Below are 24,328 nucleotides of genomic sequence, written 5' to 3'. Positions count from 1 at the left end.
ATCTGCCCGATTCATCTTGCTTCATGCCTCACTGTGATGATATGGAAACTATGAGTTTCAGTCCTCAGAGACCCTTTAACGACAGACTGTCAATGGTCATAAATGGTTTAGATCAGGAATTAGCAAATTTTTTCTCACAAGACTAAATGATAAATATTTTAGGCGTTGCAGGGCAAAAAGTTGTTATAGTTGCAACTGTAAAAAGTAACAACTATTCAACTCTTGCCTTGTATTAAAGCAGTCATAGATAATACGTAAACTACTAGGCATGGCTGTATTCCAAAAAAAAACCTCACAAAAACAGATGGCTGACCCTCTAGTCTAGATCAGTGCTTTCAGCAAAACTGTTACTTTACAAGCTATTTTGTAAATATGTGGGAGTGATTTTGTTGTTACAATAATGTGTTTCTATGATGAGGGGCGCTAATAGCATTTAATATGTTCAAGGGATGCTAGAAATTCTGAGGAACAGTTATAAATACAATTATCCCATATCTTGCATGATTTTCTAATGTCCTGACACAATTTCAGAGGTTAAAAGTTTGTTTACAATTAGATAAGCCTGAGGCCTATTTTACTTAAAAACACAAGTAGGTTGTTTTTTTTTTTTTTCCCAGTTTAAATATACACTAATGTACAGGACATCCAACTACTGAGCAACTGATAGAAGACTATACTTTGCTTAATTTGTAACTTTGCCAAATTGTGAACAGATCTTGGTAAAGTCCTGTTACCAAAGGAAATGCTGCTCATGGTATCTGAGTCTCTGTACCTGTTTTAGCCTTGGGGCTGTAGCATTTTAAGTGATTTTACGTATGTATGTAAGCATATGAATAGTTTTCTTCCAGTGTCATCAGTCACAGGCATTTACATACTAAACATATATTTTATGGTTCTGTGCCTTCTGATGACTTTCATTTATTAAAATTATGAAAGTGGTTAAGTTATGGGGTGCCTGGGTGGCTAAGTTGGTTATGTGTCCAACTCTTGATCTCAGCTCAGGTCTTGATCTCAGGGTCATGAGTTAAGCCTGCACTGGGCTCCACATTGGGTGTGGTGCTTACTTTAAAAAAAAAATAGGGGGCGCCTGGGTGGCTCAGTGAGTTAAAGCCTCTGCCTTTGGCTCGGGTCATGATCCCAGGGTCCTGGGATCGAGCCCCACATCGGGCTCTCTGCTCAACAGGGAGCCTGCTTCCTCCTCTCTCTCTGTGCCTGCCTCTCTGCCTACTTGTGATCTCTCTGTCAAATAAATAAATAAAATCTTAAAAAAATAAAAATAAAAAAATAATTGTTATGTTTGTGAAATCCTTTTATAAGAAGTAATGCTATGACACGCCGAGGAGCTCTGGCCTAGGTGTTTAACAGTAGGAAGCCGGAGGTGTGTCAGATAATCTCTTCAGGATGTTCAGGTTCTAGCTTATGGATGGGAAAAAGTAGGACAGTTTTCATTTGAGAACACATTACTCTATAAACATATAAATATTGTAACCTCTACATATTAAAGTGTTCTTCTCTCTCATCTAACACCAAGTCTGAGAAATCCCTTTCAGGAATAGATTTTTTTTAAGATTAATTTATTTAGAGAGTGAGTAAGCATGTGCACAAGTTGGGGGTGGCGGTGGAGGGACAGAGGGAGAGGGAGACAAAGTCTTTTTTTTTTTTAAATTTTTTAAAAAGATTTTATTTATTTATTGGACAGAGATCACAAGTAGGCAGAGAGGCAGGCAGAGAGAGAGAGAGGAGGAAGCAGGCTCCCTGCTGGGCAGAGAGCCCATGTGAGGCTCGATCCCAGGACCCTGGGATCATGACCTGAGCCGAAGGCAGAGGCTTTAACCCACTGAGCCACCCAGGTGCCCCGGGAGACAAAGTCTTAAACAGACTCCTTGCTGAGTGCAGAGCCTGATGTAGGGCTCAATCTCATGACCCTGAAATCACAATCTGAGCCAAAACCAAGAGATGGGCGCTGAACTGACTGCACTACCGAGGTGTCCCAAGGAATGGATTTAAGCAAACTTTTAATCAGTTAAATCTGAATTACTTACCAATTTCAGTAACAGATTCTATTTTCACACTGAGAGGACTAGCATTCTTTTTTTCAATTTAAGATTTTTATTTATTTATTTGACAGACAGAGATCACATGTAGGCAGTGAGGCAAGCAGAGAGAGAGGAGGAAGCAGGCTCCCCCCTGAGCAGAGAGCCTGATGTGGGGCTCGATCCCAAGACCCTGGGATCATGACCTGAGCTGAAGGCAGAGGCATTAACCCACTGAGCCATCCAGGCGCCCCGAGGACTAGCACTTTAAGTCTTAATAAAATTCAAGTTCTACAGGTTCCTCTTATGTCTTATATCAAGTACAGATGCCAAGTGAACATACAAGAAAGCGTTCAATTTTGACAAATACACATACCCTCACAAGACTCTTTTGAGAATGAAATGAGATAGATAAAGCTTGGCTCATACTAAGAGCTCAGCAACTGGTAAAAGGTAATATAATAATATATAATCATATAGTAGATATTATATAATAACACACAAAGCAGGTAATATAAATATTAGTTCTAACAGGTAAGGAAGTTTTTCTTTTCTACAACAGATATACTAAACACATTAAGATGCTTTTAACTATCTCAGATACATTTTATTTTTATTCTCCTGATCTAATTTATCAAATAGCAAGCTAACCAAAATAACACTTAACTAAAGGGGAAGATAGAGCCAAATGTATTTCTCAAACCATTACTTGTAGAACCAATCATTATGTTATCTATAAATGGCTGAACAGAAGTTATCAAGAAAGCTAGCACCGCAGACAGTGGAATACGAGGGACTCAGGATTGGCTGGCACGGGTAAGGCTCTCTCAATCCCTGGCACACATGCCATCTATGCTGGAGGTCTGTGTCTAGCTTGGCTGTCAGGTGGAGGGCAGATATGATAATCTGTCTCCAAAAGTAGTGAAAATAAATAGAAATTAAACCAGCCTACAAAAAGACCACTGAATGCCTGGATGGCTGCAGTACTGCTCACAGAAGGGCTCTATGCTGAAACACACTAAGGTACAAATATGCTTAATCTCACACCTCATATAAGTCAATGTCCTATGAATCTTTTATTATATATATTAGGCAAGGATTCTTCTAGATTGTACTCATAATTCACGGAACCCAAGTTTCTAGAATAGTGAGTGGTACGAAATCGGTTCTCACATATGGGTTGCACATACCCTAAAAAATACATGTCTCGAGGTGAATTGACAATGGGAAAGGGTATTTTTCAAGGCTGAAGTAAATGACAAATCAACTGGACATACTGCAGACAATACGGCATGTTAAAAGGCAAAGCAAATGTTCCTTTGTGGAGGCACACAATAGGTTTAGGTTCTCCCACACGTTTAGACAGTATCAGCACCAAACAGAAAGAGGTGCCACCTACCTGTAATCTGCTCCTAGAGAGGCTGCGATCCCATTCAGTTCACCCTGTTTCTTACTGAGTTTCTTACTCACACATACCACTACCTTGTGAAGTGGTTTGGGGGCTTCTTCCTGTCCATGGAAAAGAAAAGACATAGATCAACTATTATTGTTTGAAATATTTTATCTATAATTTGCTTTTGATAAGAGATCTAATTCTACCTTCTTCGATTGGGCATCCTTCAGCTGAGGGCTGGCAGACAAAGCAACAGCATTTCGAGAGCTATTTGCCAAAGCAAGTTTCAAGTTTCTGACAATGACTTCTGAAAGTGGCGTACTCAGTTTCCTTTTCTGCTGGCTAGGACCTCCTGGAGTTTCCAAGGCTGCAAGTGCATCCTATACGTATGTCAGTGGAGAGAGAAAGGGGGAGAAAGAAATGTAGGAGGAAGAGGAGAAAAGGACAGGAGGGAAGAAGATGGGACAGAAGGAAAAAGGAAGGTAAATAGTACAAAGAAAGAGGAAGGGAGAGGTAAAGAGAGAAGAGAGATAAACCTCAAAATTAATTGGATTATAGCTTTAGCCTCCTCCATTTTTTTTCAAACAAAAAGAATGAAGTATTAACTGCATCTGAACATAATAAAGAAAAAAAATTTCATACTGTCCAGCAAATGGGTTCGAAGAGACTCACAACATACTCACACTTTCAGCTGTGCTCATCACATTTGGCTGAATCTCAGAGTGGGAGGTGCAGATAAAATTAAGGACACCAAAAAGCAAAATGAACAAACAATAAACATGGAAGGAAACAAGCAAGGATGGATATAAGCGAGATCTGAACTGTAAGGTTAATAAATCGACTGAGCTGAGAATTGTGAAAAATCCTCAAAAGGACAAAATATATTCCTGTTCCCATGTCACCCACAGTTCCCTCATGAGAAGGGGCCACTGTTATTCAGGCCGCGCTGCTCATTCTCTTTTCCATCTGTGTAGTATTCCATGCACACAGCTGACTGGATTTGCCACTATTCAACTGATGAATATTTAGATTAACAATCTTTTGCCAATATGATGATGCAACAAACAACCTTGTACACACATCATTTTGCACATTTAAAGGAAACATATAAGCAAAATTTATGTAACAATGTTGACATTCTCATGAGCAAAGCATTAGAATGGTTCCCAACATGTTTGACAGCACCAGTGGGTAATCAGATTTTTCTTTTTGGCCCATCTGATAGGTTAAAGAAATTTAACTGTATGCTCTAATTTTCTACCATCCTAAATGAGATTAAACATCTTGATGGATGTATAATATCTCCATTTAATTTTTTGTGGCAGCTATCTCTTCCTAACTTTGCCTATTGTCCCCATTACTTTGTCTTTAAAAAAAAAAAATAAATTATTTATTTATTTATTTATTTAGGAGTGAGACTGCAGGGGGAGGGGCAAAGGGAGAGAGAGAATCTCAAGCAGAGCTTGAGCCAGACACAGGGCTCGATGCCATGTTCCTGAGATAGTGACCTGAGCTGACGGAGAGTCAGGGGCCCTGCTTTTTCTTTTTTTATTCACTTGCCTGAATATATTTCTAAGAGTTTACATGCATACATATACATTGAGATATATGCACGTTTGTTCTCAAATTGTCCTCAAATTTTTGTCATGGAGAATTTTAAAATACTTTTATTGCACATTTATAAAATCTGCAGTTGAATGTGGAGAATTTTTTAATGCTGTCAGATTCATATGACTCTTATTTCTTTTGAGGTATACGTTATAGTTAGAAAGGTCCTCCTAAGGCTGGCATTACTGAAAAACATACTTATTCTTTCATGGCCTGTTCCTATAATCTTTATGCCTTCATTTCTTATACTTAAATATCTAATCCTCTGGAATTTATTCTGGTGTAAGGGGTGAGTTTTCATCCCAACTGTTTTCTCAGATGGTTACTCAGCTGCCTGATTTGAATGCCACCTTTATCATATAATATTTTCCTATCCGTGGGGTGTAATCCCGTGGATCAGTATGAGTACTCATGTGATGACATACTGCTTCAGTTACTGCAACTTCATACAATGCTTGAATAACCACCTACAAACTTGAATCCCCAAATTTCTTTCTCTACCCAGATCATAATCCAAACTTCAAGCTATGAATGTAACTGCCTATCTGACAACAGTACTTGGACGTCTAACAGGCATCTCCAACTTTATGTGTCGAAAATACAAACTCTCGGTCTGAGGCCCTGATCCCAACCTGTTCCATTCAACTCAGTTGACCAGCAGCTCCATTCATCTAATCTCTCAGATCCAAAATTTGGAGGATTCAAATTCTAAACATTTAAACACCTGCCATGTACTAGGGAAATCTGATGGAGAACAATCATTATCTAGACATACCCTTGTAAAATCATTAGATTTTAAAGATAAAATTAAACGCCACATGGCTTTCTGGCAAAAAAGATAAAATAACTTACGAAAACAACATAGACGGGCATCAGAAATTTCAAAAACATACAAATAAAAGGGGCGCCTGGGTGGCTCAGTGGGTTAAAGCCTCTGCCTTCGGCCCAGGTCATGATCCCAGCGTCCTGGGATCGAGCCCCACATTGGGCTCTCTCTGCTCAGCAGGGAGCCTGCTTCCTCCTGTCTCTCTATCTGCCTCTCTGCCTACTTGTGATCTCTGTCTGTCAAATAAATAAATACAATCTTTAAAAAAAAAAAAAAGAATAAAACATACAAATAAAGGAAGCAGTAGAGTAGCATTTTCAGGAAACTCAAGAAAAAAAAATGCAAACCAAGAACAGTACATCCAAACAATGTGTCGAATAAGCCAGGCCCTGGTAAAGGTTCTGAATGTGCAGAACTCGGGAAATACTGTACACATGTCCTTCCCCAAATTCTAGAGGGTGCACTTCCTCCTACCAACAGATGACAGGGAAACTTCACAAAGGAATGCCAGTAAGCATTTCACATATTTGATTGTAGAGTTAAGACTAAACAAGGGTGAGGTCCATGGGTAAAAAAATATATAAACATTTTATCTTCTGACAAAGTTGATAAATGTAATTAAAAACAGTGGAAGAGAGTAAATGAAGAACCAGAATAAGATCACTGACTGCAACAGTAGTAGGGGTCAAAATATATAATTTACAAAGGACATAAGGTTAAGATAGGGGTTTAAGGGCACATTAAGAATAAAACTAACAAACCCTTTCCTAAATAAAAGGAAAACAAAAAAACAAAAAGAGAGGACATGGCACCTGAAGAAACATGTAACATACATACACACATAACGTAAACTAATTATGATATATGACAGAATTGAGACCAAATAGAAATCATATTAAATGTGAATAGGCTTGGGGCGCCTGGGTGGCTCAGTGTGTTAAGCTGCTGCCTTCGGCTCAGGTCATGATCTCAGGGTCCTGGGATCGAGTCCCGCATCGGGCTCTCTGCTCAGCAGCGAGCCTGCTTCCCTCTCTCTCTCTCTGCCTGCCTCTCTGTCTATTTGTGATCTCTCTCTGTCAAATAAATAAATAAAATCTTTAAAAAAAAATAAATAAATGTGAATAGGCTTAAGTCACCTGGTTGAAAGGAAAAGTTTTTTTTTTAAGATTTTATTTATTTATTTAGACAGATAAGAGATGACAAGTAGGCAGAGAGGCAGGCAGAGAGAGAGAGAGGGGGGGGAAAGAAGGCTCCCTACTGAGCAGAGAGCCCGATGTGGGGCTCAATCCCAGGAACCTGGGATCATGACCTGAGCCGAAGGCTTTAACTCCACTGAGCCACCCAGGCACCCCAAAAGGAAAAGATTTTTTTTTTTTTTTTTAAAGATTTTATTTATTTATTTGACAGAGAGAGATCACAAGTAGGCAGAGAGGCAGGCAGAGAGAGAGGAGGAAGCAGGCTCCCTGCGGAGCAGAGAGCCCGATGCGGGGCTCGATCCCAGGACTCCGAGATCATGACCCGAGCCGAAGGCAGCGGCTCAATCCACTGAGCCACCCAGGCGCCCCAGGAAAAGATTTTTTAAAATGGCTCATAAAGCAAAACTCAATTCTATGCTCAATTCTACCTTTAAAATGCAGCAATCTCCAAAGGCTAAAATGAAGGAATACACAGGATTATAATGCAAATGAAAATCATAAAATGGTATGGATTGAAATCCTGATACCAAAGTAGACTTCAAGCCAGAAAGTATTACATGAGAAAAAAACACATTCCAAGTTACATTAATAGTTGTAATATCTACGTACTAGTTAACATACCAATCATCTATCTAAAAACAAAACAAGATGCAAGAAAGAGAAACACACCATATTATGAAACTTAAAAACACCACCTAGTATGAGTGAGTTAAATGAACAAAAAATAGGAAAGGATATAAAAGATCTAAACAACATGATCAGGAAGCCCGATCTTGTGTGTATGCCTGTGTACGGTAAAGACTATCCATGTTGGAGAATATATCTGCTCATAAAATGCTCTCAAAAAATCAAGCAATGTTCTCAAAAATTGACATATATCAGGGCACAAACATCAGTAACTTCTATGAGGTAGAAATATTACAAACAACACTCTCATCACAATGTAATAAAATAATAAAAACAAAACAAAGTGTTTCCATCTGGAAAGCAATGAAAACTCTATTTCTGAACAAATGGTATATGAGTATTCCTCCTAGTATTTTTATTTTGCAACTTTTTAAAGAAATTATTTCCAAGTGAAAAGTAAAAACCATATTAACAATAACAACCTCAAACCTTATAATTTCTTATTGGCAAGGATGGGGAACACTGGGTGTTCAACACATTACTAGTAGGACTATTAACTGGTACAACCACTTTGACAATTTGTCAGTCTCTACTAAAGTTGAAATATGACCCAGCAAGTTCACTTTTAGGTATATACCAAAAAGAAATGCATGCACACATATTCTAAGAGACACGCAAAAGAATGTCTACATGATTTGTAAGAGCAAACATCTAGTAGCCATCTAAATGTAAATTATGGTATACTCATTTAATGGAATATTCTGCAGCAATGGAATCAATGAACTAAAGTTAAAGGAACATGGACATAGCTTTCAAACAAAGGCTGAACGAAAAAAGAATATATATTATATTCCACATTTAAAAGTCAAAAAAACAAGCATAACAAAGTTAGTGTTAGAAGTCAGGAGTGTTGGGGCGCCTGGGTGGCTCAGTGGTTTAAGCCGCTGCCTTCGGCTCAGGTCATGATCTCAGGGTCCTGGGATCGAGTCCCACATCGGGCTCTCTGCTCGGCAGGGAGCCTGCTTCCCTCTCACTCTCTCTGCCTGCCTCTCTGCCTACTTGTAATCTCTCTCTGTCAAATAAATAAATAAAATCTTAAAAAAAAAAAAAAAGAAGTCAGGAGTGTTATTTCTGGGAGGAAGGAGGAAACAGTGATGAAGGAGAGGCATGAGGAAGGCTCTAAGGCACCTGGCAATGATTCTGAACATGTACAGGAGGCTTCCAGCTGTTAACTTTAACATTTAGCAGCACATCTGCTGTACTTCTCTGATGCCAATTAAAAATTAAACAGGAGATTTTTAAAATATGAGGCCTAATGTGTTCAATTTTGTGATTATTTCATGGGCCCTTCTGTTTTCAGAGTAAAAATTTCAATATGCCATATTACACCAATTTGAAGAAGCACTGATTGTAAGACGAAGTACCATTTTATGTATTACCAAAAAGAAAAAAGTCCCCCAAACCACCACCCCAAAAGAAAGAAAAAAAAACCACTCCTAAGTGAACTATGACTCTAAATAATAAAACTTTATTTAAATGTGTTTTGTGCCTTCACTGAGACTGTTTAGAACCATCAGCTTTCTGCAAGCTATCTATAGAAGAACAGTGTCAATGACAGGGAATATTCTTACTTTCTTGTCTACAGTGTCATTTCATCTACTATTCAAAAAGTTTGTGGGGGCGCCTGGGTGGCTCAGTGGGTTAAAGCCTCTGCCTTTGGCTCAGGTCATAATCCCAGGATCTTGGGATGGCCCCGCATCCGGCTCTCTGCTCAGTAGGGAGCCTGCTTCCCCCGCTCCCCCGCCTAACTCTTTGCCTATTTGTGATCTGTCTGTCAAACAAATAAATAAAATCTTAAAAAAAAAAAAGTTTGTGAGCTAAGAGACCTTAGAGATCATCTAGAAGAGACCTTAGAGATCATCTAGATATACCCCATGATTTTATAGATGGAGATGATGGAGCCCAAAGAGGTTGACTTCTTTCAAAGACGGCAAGAAGCAAAGGAGAAGCCTGATTCTAGATCTCAGGTCTCAAACCAGAGATTTTTCTCCATTTCTTAAGGCATAATGAGCAGTGTTAATCATAGCACAAAATGTTACTTTTTTGAGCACAGGTTTTGCTTAGTGAAACTATCCAAAGTACCAATTTATTTTTATTTTCTGAACATGAACAATCTATAAATTGTATAAACCTACTTCTTAACACACCAGTAAAAATTATTAGAATGTTGTGGTTTTTTTTTAAAGTAGGCTCCATGCCCAGCATGGAGCCCAATACTGGGCTTGAACTCCAGACCCTGAGATCAAGACCTGAGCAGAGATCAAGAGTCAGACACTTAACTGAGTAAGCCACCCAGGTACCCCAGAACCTTGCTTCTTAATACCCTATAAGCAAAATTCCAATAGATGACTAGTATAATAACTGTGCAAAGACTCATGGATAAAAAGAATCATAAACAATGACTTGAATAGCCATTCGAAAGGCCAACAGCTACTAAAGAAATAGTAAATAAAATCATTTTGGGGGAGTAAGAGGAAACCATTTATTGTCAAATAATGTCTTGATCTGGGAATGAATTTCTCAGAAAGGGAGGCATCCTCCAGTGCTCAGGAGATCAAACAAAGACACAGACTTCACCCATCTTTTCAAGGGAAATGACCACAAGATAAGGTGATAAGAGTCACATTCTTGGATAGCAAGCGCTGAGTGTACTGCTAGAATCAAAACCTAAGTAGCAATGGGTTTCTATCATAGTTAATAAAATTATTTCATCACACCATTTCATTGATCCTTCAGATAAATCTGTGAGTTTTCAGAGCAAGTGATATCCTCTTTATACAAAAGAAAAAGCTTATGTTTGGATATGTTAAATGATCTGTCTAGAGTCATACTGCTCATGACAGATGTAGGACTTGAACCCAGTCCCAATTTCACACCATTTTACCTCCAGCTGTTATCTCAACCCCAAGTATATGGAGGGACTCCATAATATGATCTGCCAGTATCTCTGAAGAACTTACTACCACAAACTAGAGGTGATGCAGAATGTGGAGCTTCAATTAACTTATTATTATAAGTTATATTATAACTAATTATTAACTTCAATATACTACGAATTGTTAATTGTTAACTCTAGGACCATATTCTGTAATCCCTACCTTTACATCAAAGGAAGGCTTAAAGAGTTTGTCCTTGGACAGAAATTTTGATGGTGTATCCAGATGTAAGGAGGGCTCTTTCTGAAGTGGTTGTCCCACTGGTGGGGAAGCCGAAACCTGTCTGGTGTGTTGTGAGATCACAGCATGGAAAGCTTTACTCTGAAAGCGGTTCATATCTAAAGGCGTGACGGCTGTTTTCCTGTGAGTTTCCATGTGTGCAACAGGATGCTCTGGAGTACCTGGGTTTAGATTCAGCCTGTCTGTTGTTTCCGTTTCCACACTTTGTTCTAGAGATTTAAAACGAGAAGAAACAAATGTGAGCCACTAATGTCATCTTTTATCTTTGAAGATGAATACACGAAGTGCTATTTTTATATCTCATTGTTAGTTTTCATGTGAATTCTCAAGTACATTTTAAAATCACAAAGTTATATACCTACTTTATAAGAAACAAACCAAATGATACATTAAAATATATGTTGAGTTAAACACAGAACATCAACTGAAATAATGAAATTAGATTTCCTGTTTCATTTTATTGTTAACTTGAAATATTTTTTAATAAACCTCATGATTTGCCAAATACTATATAAGTGTCATCTTGGTGAATGACAGAGTTAAGGAAAAAAAACAAAAACAATTGCATGTACTCTGAGTTAACAACCACAGTGAAGATTTTATAAAGTTCTTACTGAAATTTTAATATGACTTAAATATCACTTTGCGTCAGTTGTAAAACTTCCAGTCTGTATGGGTAAGCAATAATGGCTCTGAGAGCTGTTCCCAAGCTATTGAAGTTTGCTCAGGGATGCCATTGTCTTATACTGTGTCCTTCTACCAGTCTTTCTTCAATATTTAACAAAAACACTTATTAGATGGCTATGCCATGCCAAGTCCAATGCTGGCCAATGGAAATATATAATGCACAAGACACATGTATTCTTTGCCCTTTCAGAGCTTGAAACTGAGTAGGTAGACATGAAAGCAAACTAGATATTAGAACACTGAGATCAAAGGTTTAATGGGGATAATGCAGGGAGATTTGGCAAGGCAAAGGCCATACTTGGGAGTCAAGGAAAGCTTCCAACGGAAAATGAATCCAAGCTTGGAGAACTGAAAAATAAGGACAAAGAGGCAAGCATGAGGTGGGCCAGAGAAAAAACACAGAAGTCCAAAGATGAGAGGAAGAGAGAGCACATGAATGACATGGTGTGTCAGTGTGAGCCACAGAAGAAATAATAAATGGGATCCTAGCCCACAAATTTGGACTTCAAACACTGAGACCCCAGAATGCTTCTAGATTGTTTTGTATCTTCCAGCTCTCAGACACTGCCTGTAGTAGAGAGCGGATAAAAATTAAATATCTGTGCTATGAACACATTTATTTTGCCACCCAATAAGGAATGCTCAACAGCAGTGCACAACACTCAATGTGAAAACTAGAAATCAATGACCTTTTCTAAAAACAAGATTCAACATTCATATTACAGAGACCATCAAATTGTAAAAATACGTGTAAAAGAACAAAATAAAAGTATTAACCTTCTTTAGCAGACTTTTCAATCAGAAAATGGCTTTCATCTGCTCTCTTTCCCATTCTAGCAGTCTCCAACAGCCAAGATATGGTGACTGCTGGTAAATTCCACTTCTTGGCAGCTTCATATTTAGAACCACCTGGTTCTTTCAATACAAGATGTGTACTGGCAAACATGCCTTTCTTTGCATTGGATTTGCGAACAAAGAATTCTTGAACGCTGAAAATTATATTTAAATAAAAACAAATGGTCATAAACACAACTAGTGAGCAAGCTAAGAAGGAAGTTTCTAATACAACTGTTGTTAGACTTCTTTGTATAATACTCACTGATAAAAAAGTTGATACATTTTCAAACCCTCTTACATGCCTACTCTAAGGTAAAAATGTATTGCTACAATAAAAGTTTTTATAAAAACATTAAGATTAATTAAAATTAAACTAGACTTTCAAGAACTAACCAGGAAAATTACCTCCTTAATTAGTCATCACCTACCCATCTTTGTCTTTCTTCCCAAAAGGAGGCATGAAATAGCTAAGGAGCACAGAAAGGGTATGACTAACACACTGTATCTTTCCAGTCCACTATGTCTTTGCAAGAATTTTCAGACATAATCTCTTATGAATATTTGTGAAGTACTAGTATTTTATTTGCCAGAGAGAGAGAGAGAGAGAGAATGTGTGTGAGTACAAGGGCGGGTGGCAGGCAGAGCAGGCAGAGGGAGAAGCAGGCTCCCCACTGAGCAGGGAGCCCAATGTGGGACTTGATCCCAGGACCGTGGGATTATGACCCGAGCCGAAGGCAGATGCTTAACCCACTGAGCCATCCAGGCGTTCCTTTTACAAAATATTGTAAAGATACAACCTGGGAAAAGATACAATTAAGTGAGAGGGTGGTTGGGTCATGCTATGGTGAGTGCTGTGAACTGTGTAAGCTTGACTATTCACAGACCTATATCCCTGGAGCTAATAATACATTGTATGTTAATTTAAAAAAATGCAAAGAAAAAGAAAAAAAAGATAAAATTAAGTGACTTGCTTAAGATGACAGATATTAAACACAGAGAACGCATGGGCAGAAAGAGAAGTCCACCACTTAACATTTAAACAGAATTTTTTTTTTAACAACTGCTAGGTTTTATGCTCTAGTCCCCACTTTTAAGATTCTTTAAATTTCCCACATTTTTCCTAGCACTTTCATGGTTTCATTTTTCACATTTAACTCACTGATCCATTTGGTACTTATTTTGGTATGAGATGTGGCTCTAACTTTATTGAATCCTATTTACTGAATAAGCCATCTCTCTTCTTCAATGACTTAGAGTATCACTTTTTTGTTTAATAAAGATTTGAGAGAGAGCACAAGCAGGGGGAGGAAGAGGGGGAGAGGGAAAGTCCAACTCCCCACTAAGCAGGTAGCCTGATGTGGGGCTCAATTCCAGGACCCTAAGATCATGACCTGAGTCAAAGGGAGATGTTTAACTGACTGAACCATCACCAGGGCATCCCAAAAATATCACTTTTATCATACCCTAAATTCCTGTTTGTATTTGGGTCTATTTCTAGACTTTCTGTTCACTCACTAAACTTTCTGCAACTTATTAAATCCACACTGTTATTTAGTGAGGTTTTACAAAATATATTTAAATAACTATTCTACTTCAGAATTTTCATGACTTTCTTACTTGCTAAACTTTACTTATGAATTTAAGAATTTAGTTTGCTTAATGTTATCCCTAAAAAATTTGGGCAACATTTTAACTGGGATATTAAATTTATATAGTAATATAGGAGACAATAGACACTTCTTTATAATCTTCTTTCCGAGAACATGGATATCTTTTCTGTTTCCTTAATAGCATTTTATAAGCTTCTGTAGCTCTTGCAAGTTTCATGTTAAACCTGTTGGTAGGTATTTTATCTCTCATTGTAAACTTAGTTTTCATTAACTTTCCTAACTGGTTGGTATGAAGGTCAATGATTTCTGTATATTAATTTGCTACATAGCCATTTTATGGAATTTTTCTCCAAGCACTGCTTTAGTTTACCCCATGGAACCTGGTGTCATACTTTTGCTGTTGTTACTTTCTAGATCTTCTGCAACTTCAGTTTTTAAAAAAAAGCTTTTCATTGTTTAGCCTAATTCAAATACAGAACACAGCGAAAAAGGAAATACAAAACTTGGAGATTATAATCTATTTGGATATTGATGGCAATCACTTCCTTACCTTTCCTTAGTTTTATCACATAGTGCATTCTTTTTTTTTTTTAAGATTTTATTTATTTATTTGACAGGCAGAGATCACAAGTAGGCAGAGAGGCAGGCAGAGAGAGAGGGGGAAGCAGGCTCCCTGCGGAGCAGAGAGCCCGATGCGGGGCTCGATCCCAGGACCCTGAGATCATGACCTGAGCCGAAGGCAGCAGCTTAATCCACTGAGCCACCCAGGCGCCCCTCACATAGTGCATTCTTAAACACTACAGTTTTGTTTTGTCTTTTTAGTTGTAGGATCCACCCTCTTTCTCTATCCCCTTAATACATATTTGTTGAAGACACTGTATTATTTATAACATAAAGTTATCTCAGAGCCTGAATTTTGCTAATTGCATTTCTGTGCTATAGTTTAACATGCTATTCTCCTACTTCCTATAAATCAGTAGTTGAATCCAGAAGCTTCATCAGATTGAGGTTTTATCATTTTTGTAAGGCCACTTTAAGGTGGCCGTGTGTTCTTCATCAGGAGGCATATATGATGTCTGTTTTCCCCTTTATTACATGATTATTGATTTTCAGGGCCTAGATGTTTTCATTCATTAGGAATTATAACCCCACCCTTCTATTTGTTGGAATACCTCTTAAAGGGAAACTTTGACTTATCCATTATTGTGGTACTCTGATATAGATTACATAGGAAAGGCAGGATAAGTACTTGATCCTTTCTCTTTCTCTAACAGCTTTCAAAATAACAGGCTGGTTCCCCAGCATCTTTCACATATGACCAATTAGCTTTGCCTGGTGTCATTATAAAATTATGATTTAAACATTATTTGATGTGCTTGGATCCACTGCCATTATTCTCTCTAGTGGTACTTAAATTGTCCTGTCTTTGGCCAGCAGAGGTCCTTTGATGTGACTTTCTTAGTAGTCCTTGCTACCTGGTCTGACAAAATGTTCCAGACTCACTGGCACCTTTTTGCCCCAGATCTGGAAAATAAATAAATAAATAAATAAATATATATATATACGTGTGTGTGTGTGTGTATATACACGTGTATGTATGTATGTATGTATATGTATACATGCATACATATACATATATACACATATACATACATGTATACATACATACGTATATATACATATATATAAATACATATATATGTACATATATATAAATACATATATATGTACATATATATAAACACATATATATGTGTTTATATATATGTACATATATATATAAAGACTATATATATATATGTATTAAGACTTGGGGTGCCTGGGTGGCTCAGTGGGTTAAAGCCTCTGCCTTCGGCTCAGGTCATCATCCCAAGGTCCTGGGATCGAGCCCCGCATCAGGCTCTCTACTCCGCGGGGAGCCTGCTTCCTCCTCTCTCTGTCTGCTTCTCTGCCTATTTGTGATCTCTGTCTGTCAGATAAATAAATAAAATCTTTAAAAAAAAAAAATAAAGACTTTGAGAGAGTGGAGAGAGAGAGAGAGGTAGCAAGTGAGCAAGTGAGCAAGTGAGCATGAGCATGAGCATGAGCACAAGTGTTGGGGGGTGGGTAAAGGGAGAAGCAGGCTCTCCACTGAGCAGGAAACCCGCTATGGGGCTCAGTCCAACAACACTAGGATCATTACTTGAGCTGAAGGCAGACACCTAACGGGCTAAACCACCCAGGCACCCCTGGAATTAATCATTTCTTTACATTTTAGTTTCTTTTAGCAAGAAATGGTATTTTAGGATCACAGTCTGGGCACTGGGATTGCTCATTACCATTGTGTTGATAAATGACTTCTAGGCTTATAAATGGGTTTGAACTGCCCTTGGAACCAAGAGTTATGAAATAGTTCTAAAATGTCCAGTTTATACGGTCTTTTCATTTTCTATTTATACTATTCATTTCTAGTCTTTACATCATGATTAGAAAGTATGGTCTGCACCCTTCCTATTTTAGGGAATTTACTGAGGTTTTCTTTGTGGCCAATTTCATTACAGGCAATGTTTGTAAGTGTTCTACAGGCACATGAAAGGTATGTTCGGTGTTTCAGGGTAGATGACTATGCTATTGAAATCTAGATCCTTCCCTGTTTTCTATAGGACTCTCATGAAGTAAAAGATGGGAATTAAAGTCTCTTACAAGTAATGTATTTCTGCTGATTCCATCTTGTATCTCCTATTGTTTTGGTCTTATGAATAAGTAATGTTCTTTTTGAGAGAGAGAGAGATATATATATTTTTAACTTCAGTGTGAATAGCTATTTATAGCGCTCTTCTTTTTCTTATTTAATGCCTTTTCATTTGAGTCCAAACTTGTCTGACATTAGAACTGCAACCCCTCCTTTCCTTTTGTTTGCATTTCTTTGACATACCTTTGCCCATCTTTTTCTTTTTCTTTTTTTTTTTTCAGATGTTCTGAATCAATTTGTTTTGGGTGTGTCTCTTTAAAGTCATTTTAAAGCTTTGCGCAGTGGCAGTATCGTAGCCAATGAGGTTTATCCGAGGCGCGATTATTGCTAATTAAAGTCATTTTAAGTGTTGCTTCAAGATCTAATCTAAAAGAACATTTTTTTTTAATATAAAAGTTGAGTTCCTTTACATTTACTGTTAGAACAGTTTTCTACTTTGTTTTAAAACAGTTACCACCTAAGGTTCACTTAGGGGTTGGATTAATTTGGATTTTGGAAGTAACTTTCAAGTCCATTTTTTTTTCCAAGTATTCATTACTGAAAAAAAATAAATCGCCCAAATGGACCCATGTAAGGGAATAAAGCTTGGATATGCCATATTCAGTAATGGCCCTTGTATGAGCTTTACACATTCCCTCTGCTGGTCGGTGAGCCCGAATGCCCATGGTCTGAACCTGTGCCAGGTATCCATCTAGTAGTACTGAGCCATAACATAGGTACACTATACCCTACCCATAAATATTATAAAGACACCCGGCCCAATTCCAATTCGAATGTTCACCAATAAGTCAAAACAGAGGAAGATACACCATGATAGCGAGTGCACAAAAAATACTACATACCTTGCTCCAAGGCGATTTGCTAAGAATGTCAATGAATCTTTTTCTGCTCCTGCACACTGGCTGAATGAAATAACACAATCCTCTAAAGGAGTCATTCCTGCCATCACTGGGACTGGCATGAAGAGAGGATTTGACTTTGGATCAATTAAAGTCTGATAGTCTATGCAAGTTACCTTTTAGAAACAAGAAACACAAGAATGCCAAGCTGAAATAAGCAGCCAGTGGTTAACACTGGTTTTTACACTAGCAGTAATTTGAGTTTACATGAAAAGCAATTTAATATAACCTTGTGTATGCTCATTCTCAATACATTTCACATTATATTAAAAAAATCAACTCATCACACAGGATAGTAAGATCAGGAAGGGTTATCACTTAACTTACTAAATACTGCTGTAAATTTAATTTCTTCCCTAGTTTGTAAATTTTCCTCTTAACTCTTGGAAAGTAAAAAAAAAAAAAATGATGAAATTACCACTGTTCAGTCAATAAAAAAGATACAGGAAATAAAAAGAACAAAAAATAAACAAAATAAAAGAGAACAATCCAAAAGTGCACACATGCTTTGGTTGCGAGAAAACAGGGAGGACTGAAATAGTAGGAGATGACCTAGGGTAACTTCTTAAGAAAGAATGTTGCTGCTGTGGCCCCAGGGAAATAATAAGCTCTACTCTGCCAGGCTTGGGGCCAAGAAGCTTGTGTATTTTCCTATCTTACAATTCCCTTTGCTAAAGGCAAAATCTAAACCTTGCTCAAACACCAATTCACCTAAACTGAATTGTCTACGAAATAATCATTGACACTCTCAGCATCTGATATCCTTCAACACTACATTTCAGCTGCTACAGGGTCTTCTTACCAGCCACGTATTTGTGACAACTTCTCCCACAGTTGCTTCTACTTCACACCCCAGCAGAGGAACCACAGCATAATCAGCAACAATTCTGCTCTGAAGGGACACGATTTTTCCAGCATTTTCTCTTATGATATTTGCAATATTAGATTCATTTTCATTATTAAACCCCAAAACAAGGAAACTCTTTTGGCTAAATAAACCTTCTTCGATAATTGTAGAAGTGTCAGGGAGGCAACAAGTGACAGAAGACTGGTTTTCTTCTGGCAGAGAAATAGGAGTAGAGTCATTAAAGGGCTCAACTTCAGACTTCACAGCTTCAACTGAAAGAGAAAAAGAAATGTTTTCTAGCAGAGGATTTATCTTATATTTAAAGGTAACACGAAGCCTGAGAATAGTGACCACACTCACAAAAAATAAGGCTCAGTAAGTACACCCTGAGGAAACGATACAAACCCACCTCATCTTCTTGGCTACCAAGAGTACAGTTATTATTTCCACCTTCCATTAGGAATGACAAGAGCAATCATGTCACTGTTGTAGGAATTCCTAGTATACTAGAAACTCCAATTAATTGAAAATTAGGGGACTCCGATAACTCTTTGGGCTTGTCTCAGTCCCAAAATTGGTTTTGCTAATTCACAAAAGAATTGAGAAAACATTGTTAAGGAAAAAAACAGAAGTAACAGGCCTAAGTGATCAAGTCCTTCACATGGAAATAACTGTGTGAATATAATAAGGAGAACTGTTTTTTTTATGGTTACTTATTTTTCAAAAACTCCTAAAATTTTTATATTGAGATTATAACTGTTCAGTTACTACAATATGGATTTAAGAGAACTGATGAAGGACTCAAGCAAATAGTTTCAACTATTACATTTCAGAATCAAGTTGGCTGACAGATAAGTAGAAGAAAAAAACACAACTGTCAGTAAAATATATAATCCCTAATATGGATAAGCACTGGTGAATCAAGACTAAAAGTTTAAATGGTAAAAACTTTGTACTGTTTAATATACTACTGGAGGTCCTAGGCTTAGCAATCACACAACAAAAGAAATGAAAGGCTCCAAAATGGCAAGGAAGAAGTCAAACTTTCACTATGTGTCTATTCTAGACAACATGATACAATATGCAGAAAACCTGAAAGACCACCAAAAAATTGCTAGAACTAATACATGAATTCAGCAAAGCTGCAGGATATAAAACCAATGTGTAGAAATCTGTTGCATTACTATACACCAATAATGAAGCAGCAGGAAAAGAAATCAAGGAATCGATCCCATTTGCAACTGTACCAAAAACAATATACCTAGGAATAAACCTGACTATGGAGTTAAAAGATCTATACTCTGAAAAGTAGAGCTCACTTATGAAAGAAATTGAAGAGGACGCAAAGCAATGGAAAAACATTCCATACTCGTGGATTAGAAGAAGAAACATTGTTAAAATGTCCATACTACCCAAAGTAATCTATGCATTTAATGCAATCCCTATCAAAATACCACCAGATTTTTCACAGAGATGGAACAAACAATCCTAGTATTTGCACGGAACCACAAAAGACCCCAAATAGCCAAAGCAATTTTGAAAAAGAAAAAAACTGGAGGTATCACGATTCTGGATTTTCAGCTTTATTACAAAGCTGTAGTCATCAAGACAGTATGGAACTGGCACAAAAACAGACACATAGATCAATGGAACAGAACAGAGAACCCAGAAATGGACCCCCAACTGTATGGTAACTGATATTTGACAAAGCAAGAAAATAATATCCAATGGAAAAAAGTCTCTTCGACAAATGGTGTTGGGAAAAGAAAACTGGACAGCAACATGAAAAATGAAACTGGACCATTTTCTTACACCATACATCAAAATAAATTCAAAATGATGAAAGACCTAAATGTTGAGATACAAAACCACCAAAATCCTAGAGGAGAACATAGGCCCCATCCTCTTAACCTTGGCCTGGTAACTTATTAGACACGCTGCTTTAGGCAAGGGAAGCAAAAGCAAAAACGAACTACTGGGACTTCATCAAGATAAAAAGCTTTTGCACAGCAAAGAAAACAATAAAACTGAAAGCCTATGGAGTGGGAGAAGATAGATGCAAATGACAGATCAGATAAAGAGTCAGTATTCAAAATCTATAAAGAACTTATCAAACTCAACACCCAAAAAACAAATACCCAGCAATGAAGTGGCCAGAAGACATGAATAGATACCTTTCCAAAGAAGACATCCAAGTGGCTTACAGACATAGGAGAAGATGCCAACATCACTCATCATCAGAGAAATACAAATTTTTTTTTTTTTCCTAAAGATTTTATTTATTTATTTGACAGAGATCACAAGTAGATAGAGAGGCAGGCAGAGAGAGAGAGAGAGAGAGAGAGAGAGAGAAGCAGGCTCCCCGCCGAGCAGAGAGCCCAACGCAGGACTCGATCCCAGGACCCTGAGATCATGACCTGAGCCGAAGGCAGCGGCTTAACCCACTGAGCCACCCAGGCGCCCCGAGAAATACAAATTAAAACCAAAAGGAGACATCACCTCACACTAGTCAGAATGGCTCAAATTAACAGTACAAGAAACAACAGGTGTTGGTGAGGATGCACAGAAAAGGAGCCCTCTTGCACTGTCAGGAATGCAAACTTGTGCAGCCGCTCTGGAAAACAGTATGGAGGTTCCTCAAAAAGTTGAAAATAGAGCTACCCATGACCCAGCAATTGCACTAGCGGGCATTTACTCCAAAGACACTAATGTACTGATCCAAAAGGGCACCTGCACCCCAATGTTTATAGCACCAATGCCCACAATAGCCAAACTATGGAAAGAGCCCAGATGTCATCGACAGATGAATGGATAAAGATGTGGTGGTGTACACACACACACACACACACACACACACACACACACACAGGAATATTAGTCATCAAAAAAAATGAAATCTTGCCATTTGCAATGACATGGATGGAGCTAGAGTGTATTGTGCTAAGTGAAATAAGTCGTCAGAGACAAACAAACACCATATGATCTCATTCGTATGTGAAATTTAAGAAAGAAAACAAGTGAACATATGGCAACAGGAAAAAGAAAAAAAAGGAGAAAGGCAAACAAGCCATAAGAGACTCTTAAGATTAGAAGACAAGCTGGGAGTTGGTGGGAGGGAGGTGGATGGAGATGGGCTGAATGGGTGATGAGTATTAAAGAGGGCACTTGTTTAAAAAAAAAAAAAAAAAGTAAAGAGGATGCTTGTGATGACCACTGGGTGTTGTAAGCGATGAATCACTTAATTCTAGTCCTGAAACTAATATTGCACTGTATGTTCACTAACTAAAATTAAAAATAAAAAAAGGTAACAACTTAGTTTTTGAAAACTTTATTGGTGCTTTGTACAGGAGTGGTTAACTACAGCCTGAGGGCCAAACTGGACCTGTAGCCTGTAACTTAAGAATGGTTTTTATGCAGGACACCTGGATGGCTCAGTCAGTTAAGGTCTGCCTTTGGCTCAGGTTATGATCCTGGGGTCCTGGGATCAAGCCCTACATCAGGATCTTTGCTCAGCGGGGAGCCTGCTTCTCCCTCTGCCTGCTGTTTCTTCTGTTTGTGAGCTTTCTTTCTAAAATCTTAAAAAAGGGGGGGGGGGCTGTTCATGAGGCATCTGGCTAACTCAGTGGGTTACATGGATGTCTTTGGCTCAGGTCACAATCCTGGAGTCCAGGGATTGAGGCCCATGTTGGATTTTTCCCTCTTCCTCTGCAACTACCACCCACCCCACTTAGCAAACTGAATTCAACAATATATCCAAAAAAAAAAAAAAAATCATTCACCACAATCAAGTGGGACTTATTCCTGGGATGCAAGGGTGGTTTAATATTCACAAATCAGGGGCGCCTGGGTGGCTCAGTGGTTTAAGCCGCTGCCTTCGGCTCAGGTCATGATCTCAGGGTCCTGGGATCGAGTCCCACATCGGGCTCTCTGCTCGGCAGGGAGCCTGCTTCCCTCTCACTCTCTCTGTCTGCCTCTCTGCCTACTTGTGATCTCTGTCAAATAAATAAATAAAATCTAAAAAAAAAAAAAAAAAAATTCACAAATCAATGTGATGCATCCCATCAATAAGAGAAAGGATAAAAACCGTATGACCATTTCAATAGATGCAGAAAAAGCATCTAACAAAGCACAATGTTCATTCATGATAAAAACTCTCAACAAAGTAGGTTTAGAGGGAAATACCTCAACATAATAATGGCCATACATGAAACATCCATAGCAAACACCCAATGAGGAAACACTGAGAACTTTCCCCTAACAAGGAACAAGACAAGGATGTCCACTCTCACCACTTTTATTCAACACAATACAGGAAGTCCTAGCCATAGCAATCAGACAACAAAAACAAAAGGCGTCCAAATTGGCTAAGGAAAAAGTTAAAACTTTCACTATTTGGAGATAATATACTATATACAGAAAGCCCAAAAGATTCCACAAAAAAACTGCTGAACTGACAAACGAATTCAGTAAAGACACAGGATACCAAATCAATGTATAGGCTGCATGGCTGGTTCAGTCAGTAGAGCATGCGACTTTTCAGCTCCAAGTCATGAGTTCAAGCCCCTGTGGAGCCTAGTTAAAGGAAAAATAAAATATAAAAAATCCCCCAAAACAACAACAAAACAAAAACAAAATCAAATACAGAAATCTGTTGCATTTCTCCACACCAATAATGAAGCAGCAGAAAAGAAAGAGAAATTAAAGAAACAATCCCATTTACAATTGCTCCCCAAATAAGATACCTAGGAATAAACCTAACCAAAGAGGTGAAAGACCTGTACTCTGAAAACTATAAAACACTGATTACAGAAATTGAAAATGACACAAAGAAATGGAAAGACATTCCACTCTCATAGGTTGGAAGAACAAATATTGTTAAAATGTCTGCACTACCCAAAGCAATCTACACAGCTAATGCAATCCCTATCAAAATACCAACAGCATTTTTCACAGAGCTAGAACTAATAATCCTAAAATTTGTGTGGAACCACAAAAGACTGCTGGTAGCCAAAGCATCTTGAGAAAGAAAAGCAAACCTGGAGGCATCACGATTCCAGATTTCTACAAAGCTGTAACAATCAAAACAGGATGGTATTGGCCCAAAAACAGACACACAGATCAACGGAACAGAAAAGAGAACCCAGAAATAAACCCTTAACTATATGGTCACTAATTAATGACCATGGTCATTAATTATGGTCATTAATTAATTAATCTTTGACAAAGCAGGAGAAAATACACAATTGGAAAGGATAGTCTCTTTAACAAAATGTGTTTGGAATGCTGAACAGCAACATGCAAAAGAATAAAACTGGACCACTTCCTTACACCATACACAAAAAGGATGAAAGACCCAAATCTGAGACCTGAAACCATAAAAATCCTAGACGAGAACACAGGCAGTAACCTCTTTAACATAGCCCATAGCAACTTTTTTCTAGTTAGGTCTTTAGACTCATTAATCCACATCACTCATTAATCCACCATCCCTGCACCTCTGTCCCCTCTGATAGCCATTAGATTGTTCTCTATAATTAAGAGTCTGTTTCTTGCTTTGTATCTTTCATTTTTTTTCCACCTTGCCTATTTTCTTTCTTAAATTCCATATATGAGTGAAATCATTTGGTATTTGTCTTTTTCTGATTTATTTTGCTTGCATTATACTCTCTACCTCCAACCACGCCATTGCAAATGGCAAGATTTCATTCTTATGGCTGAATAATATTCCTGTGTGTGCATACACACACACCACATCTTCTTTATCCATTCATCAGTCACTAAATACTTGGACTGCTTCC

General features: G+C 37.9%; 1 protein-coding gene and 1 pseudogene across 2 annotated transcripts in view; one reads left to right on the top strand and one right to left on the bottom strand.

Moving 5' to 3' along the window:
* Positions 1–24,328, bottom strand: part of TOPBP1 (DNA topoisomerase II binding protein 1) — a 60,877-nt gene that overhangs the window by 21,144 nt on the left and 15,405 nt on the right. For both annotated transcript variants that reach the window (XM_046003432.1, XM_046003431.1), the window contains exons 11-16: positions 18,486–18,802; positions 17,627–17,799; positions 12,384–12,595; positions 10,842–11,128; positions 3,633–3,806; positions 3,433–3,542 (exon numbers count right to left, since the gene is read on the bottom strand). In XM_046003432.1, coding sequence (XP_045859388.1) covers positions 3,433–3,542; positions 3,633–3,806; positions 10,842–11,128; positions 12,384–12,595; positions 17,627–17,799; positions 18,486–18,802 — 1,273 coding nt within the window. The remainder of the gene's footprint in view (positions 1–3,432; positions 3,543–3,632; positions 3,807–10,841; positions 11,129–12,383; positions 12,596–17,626; positions 17,800–18,485; positions 18,803–24,328) is intronic.
* LOC123941010 lies at positions 17,055–17,179 on the top strand (annotated as a pseudogene).

This window comes from Meles meles, chromosome 4 (genome assembly GCF_922984935.1).
Source record: "Meles meles chromosome 4, mMelMel3.1 paternal haplotype, whole genome shotgun sequence".
Lineage (NCBI taxonomy): Eukaryota > Metazoa > Chordata > Mammalia > Carnivora > Mustelidae > Meles > Meles meles.
This window is presented reverse-complemented; position numbering and strand designations above follow the sequence as displayed.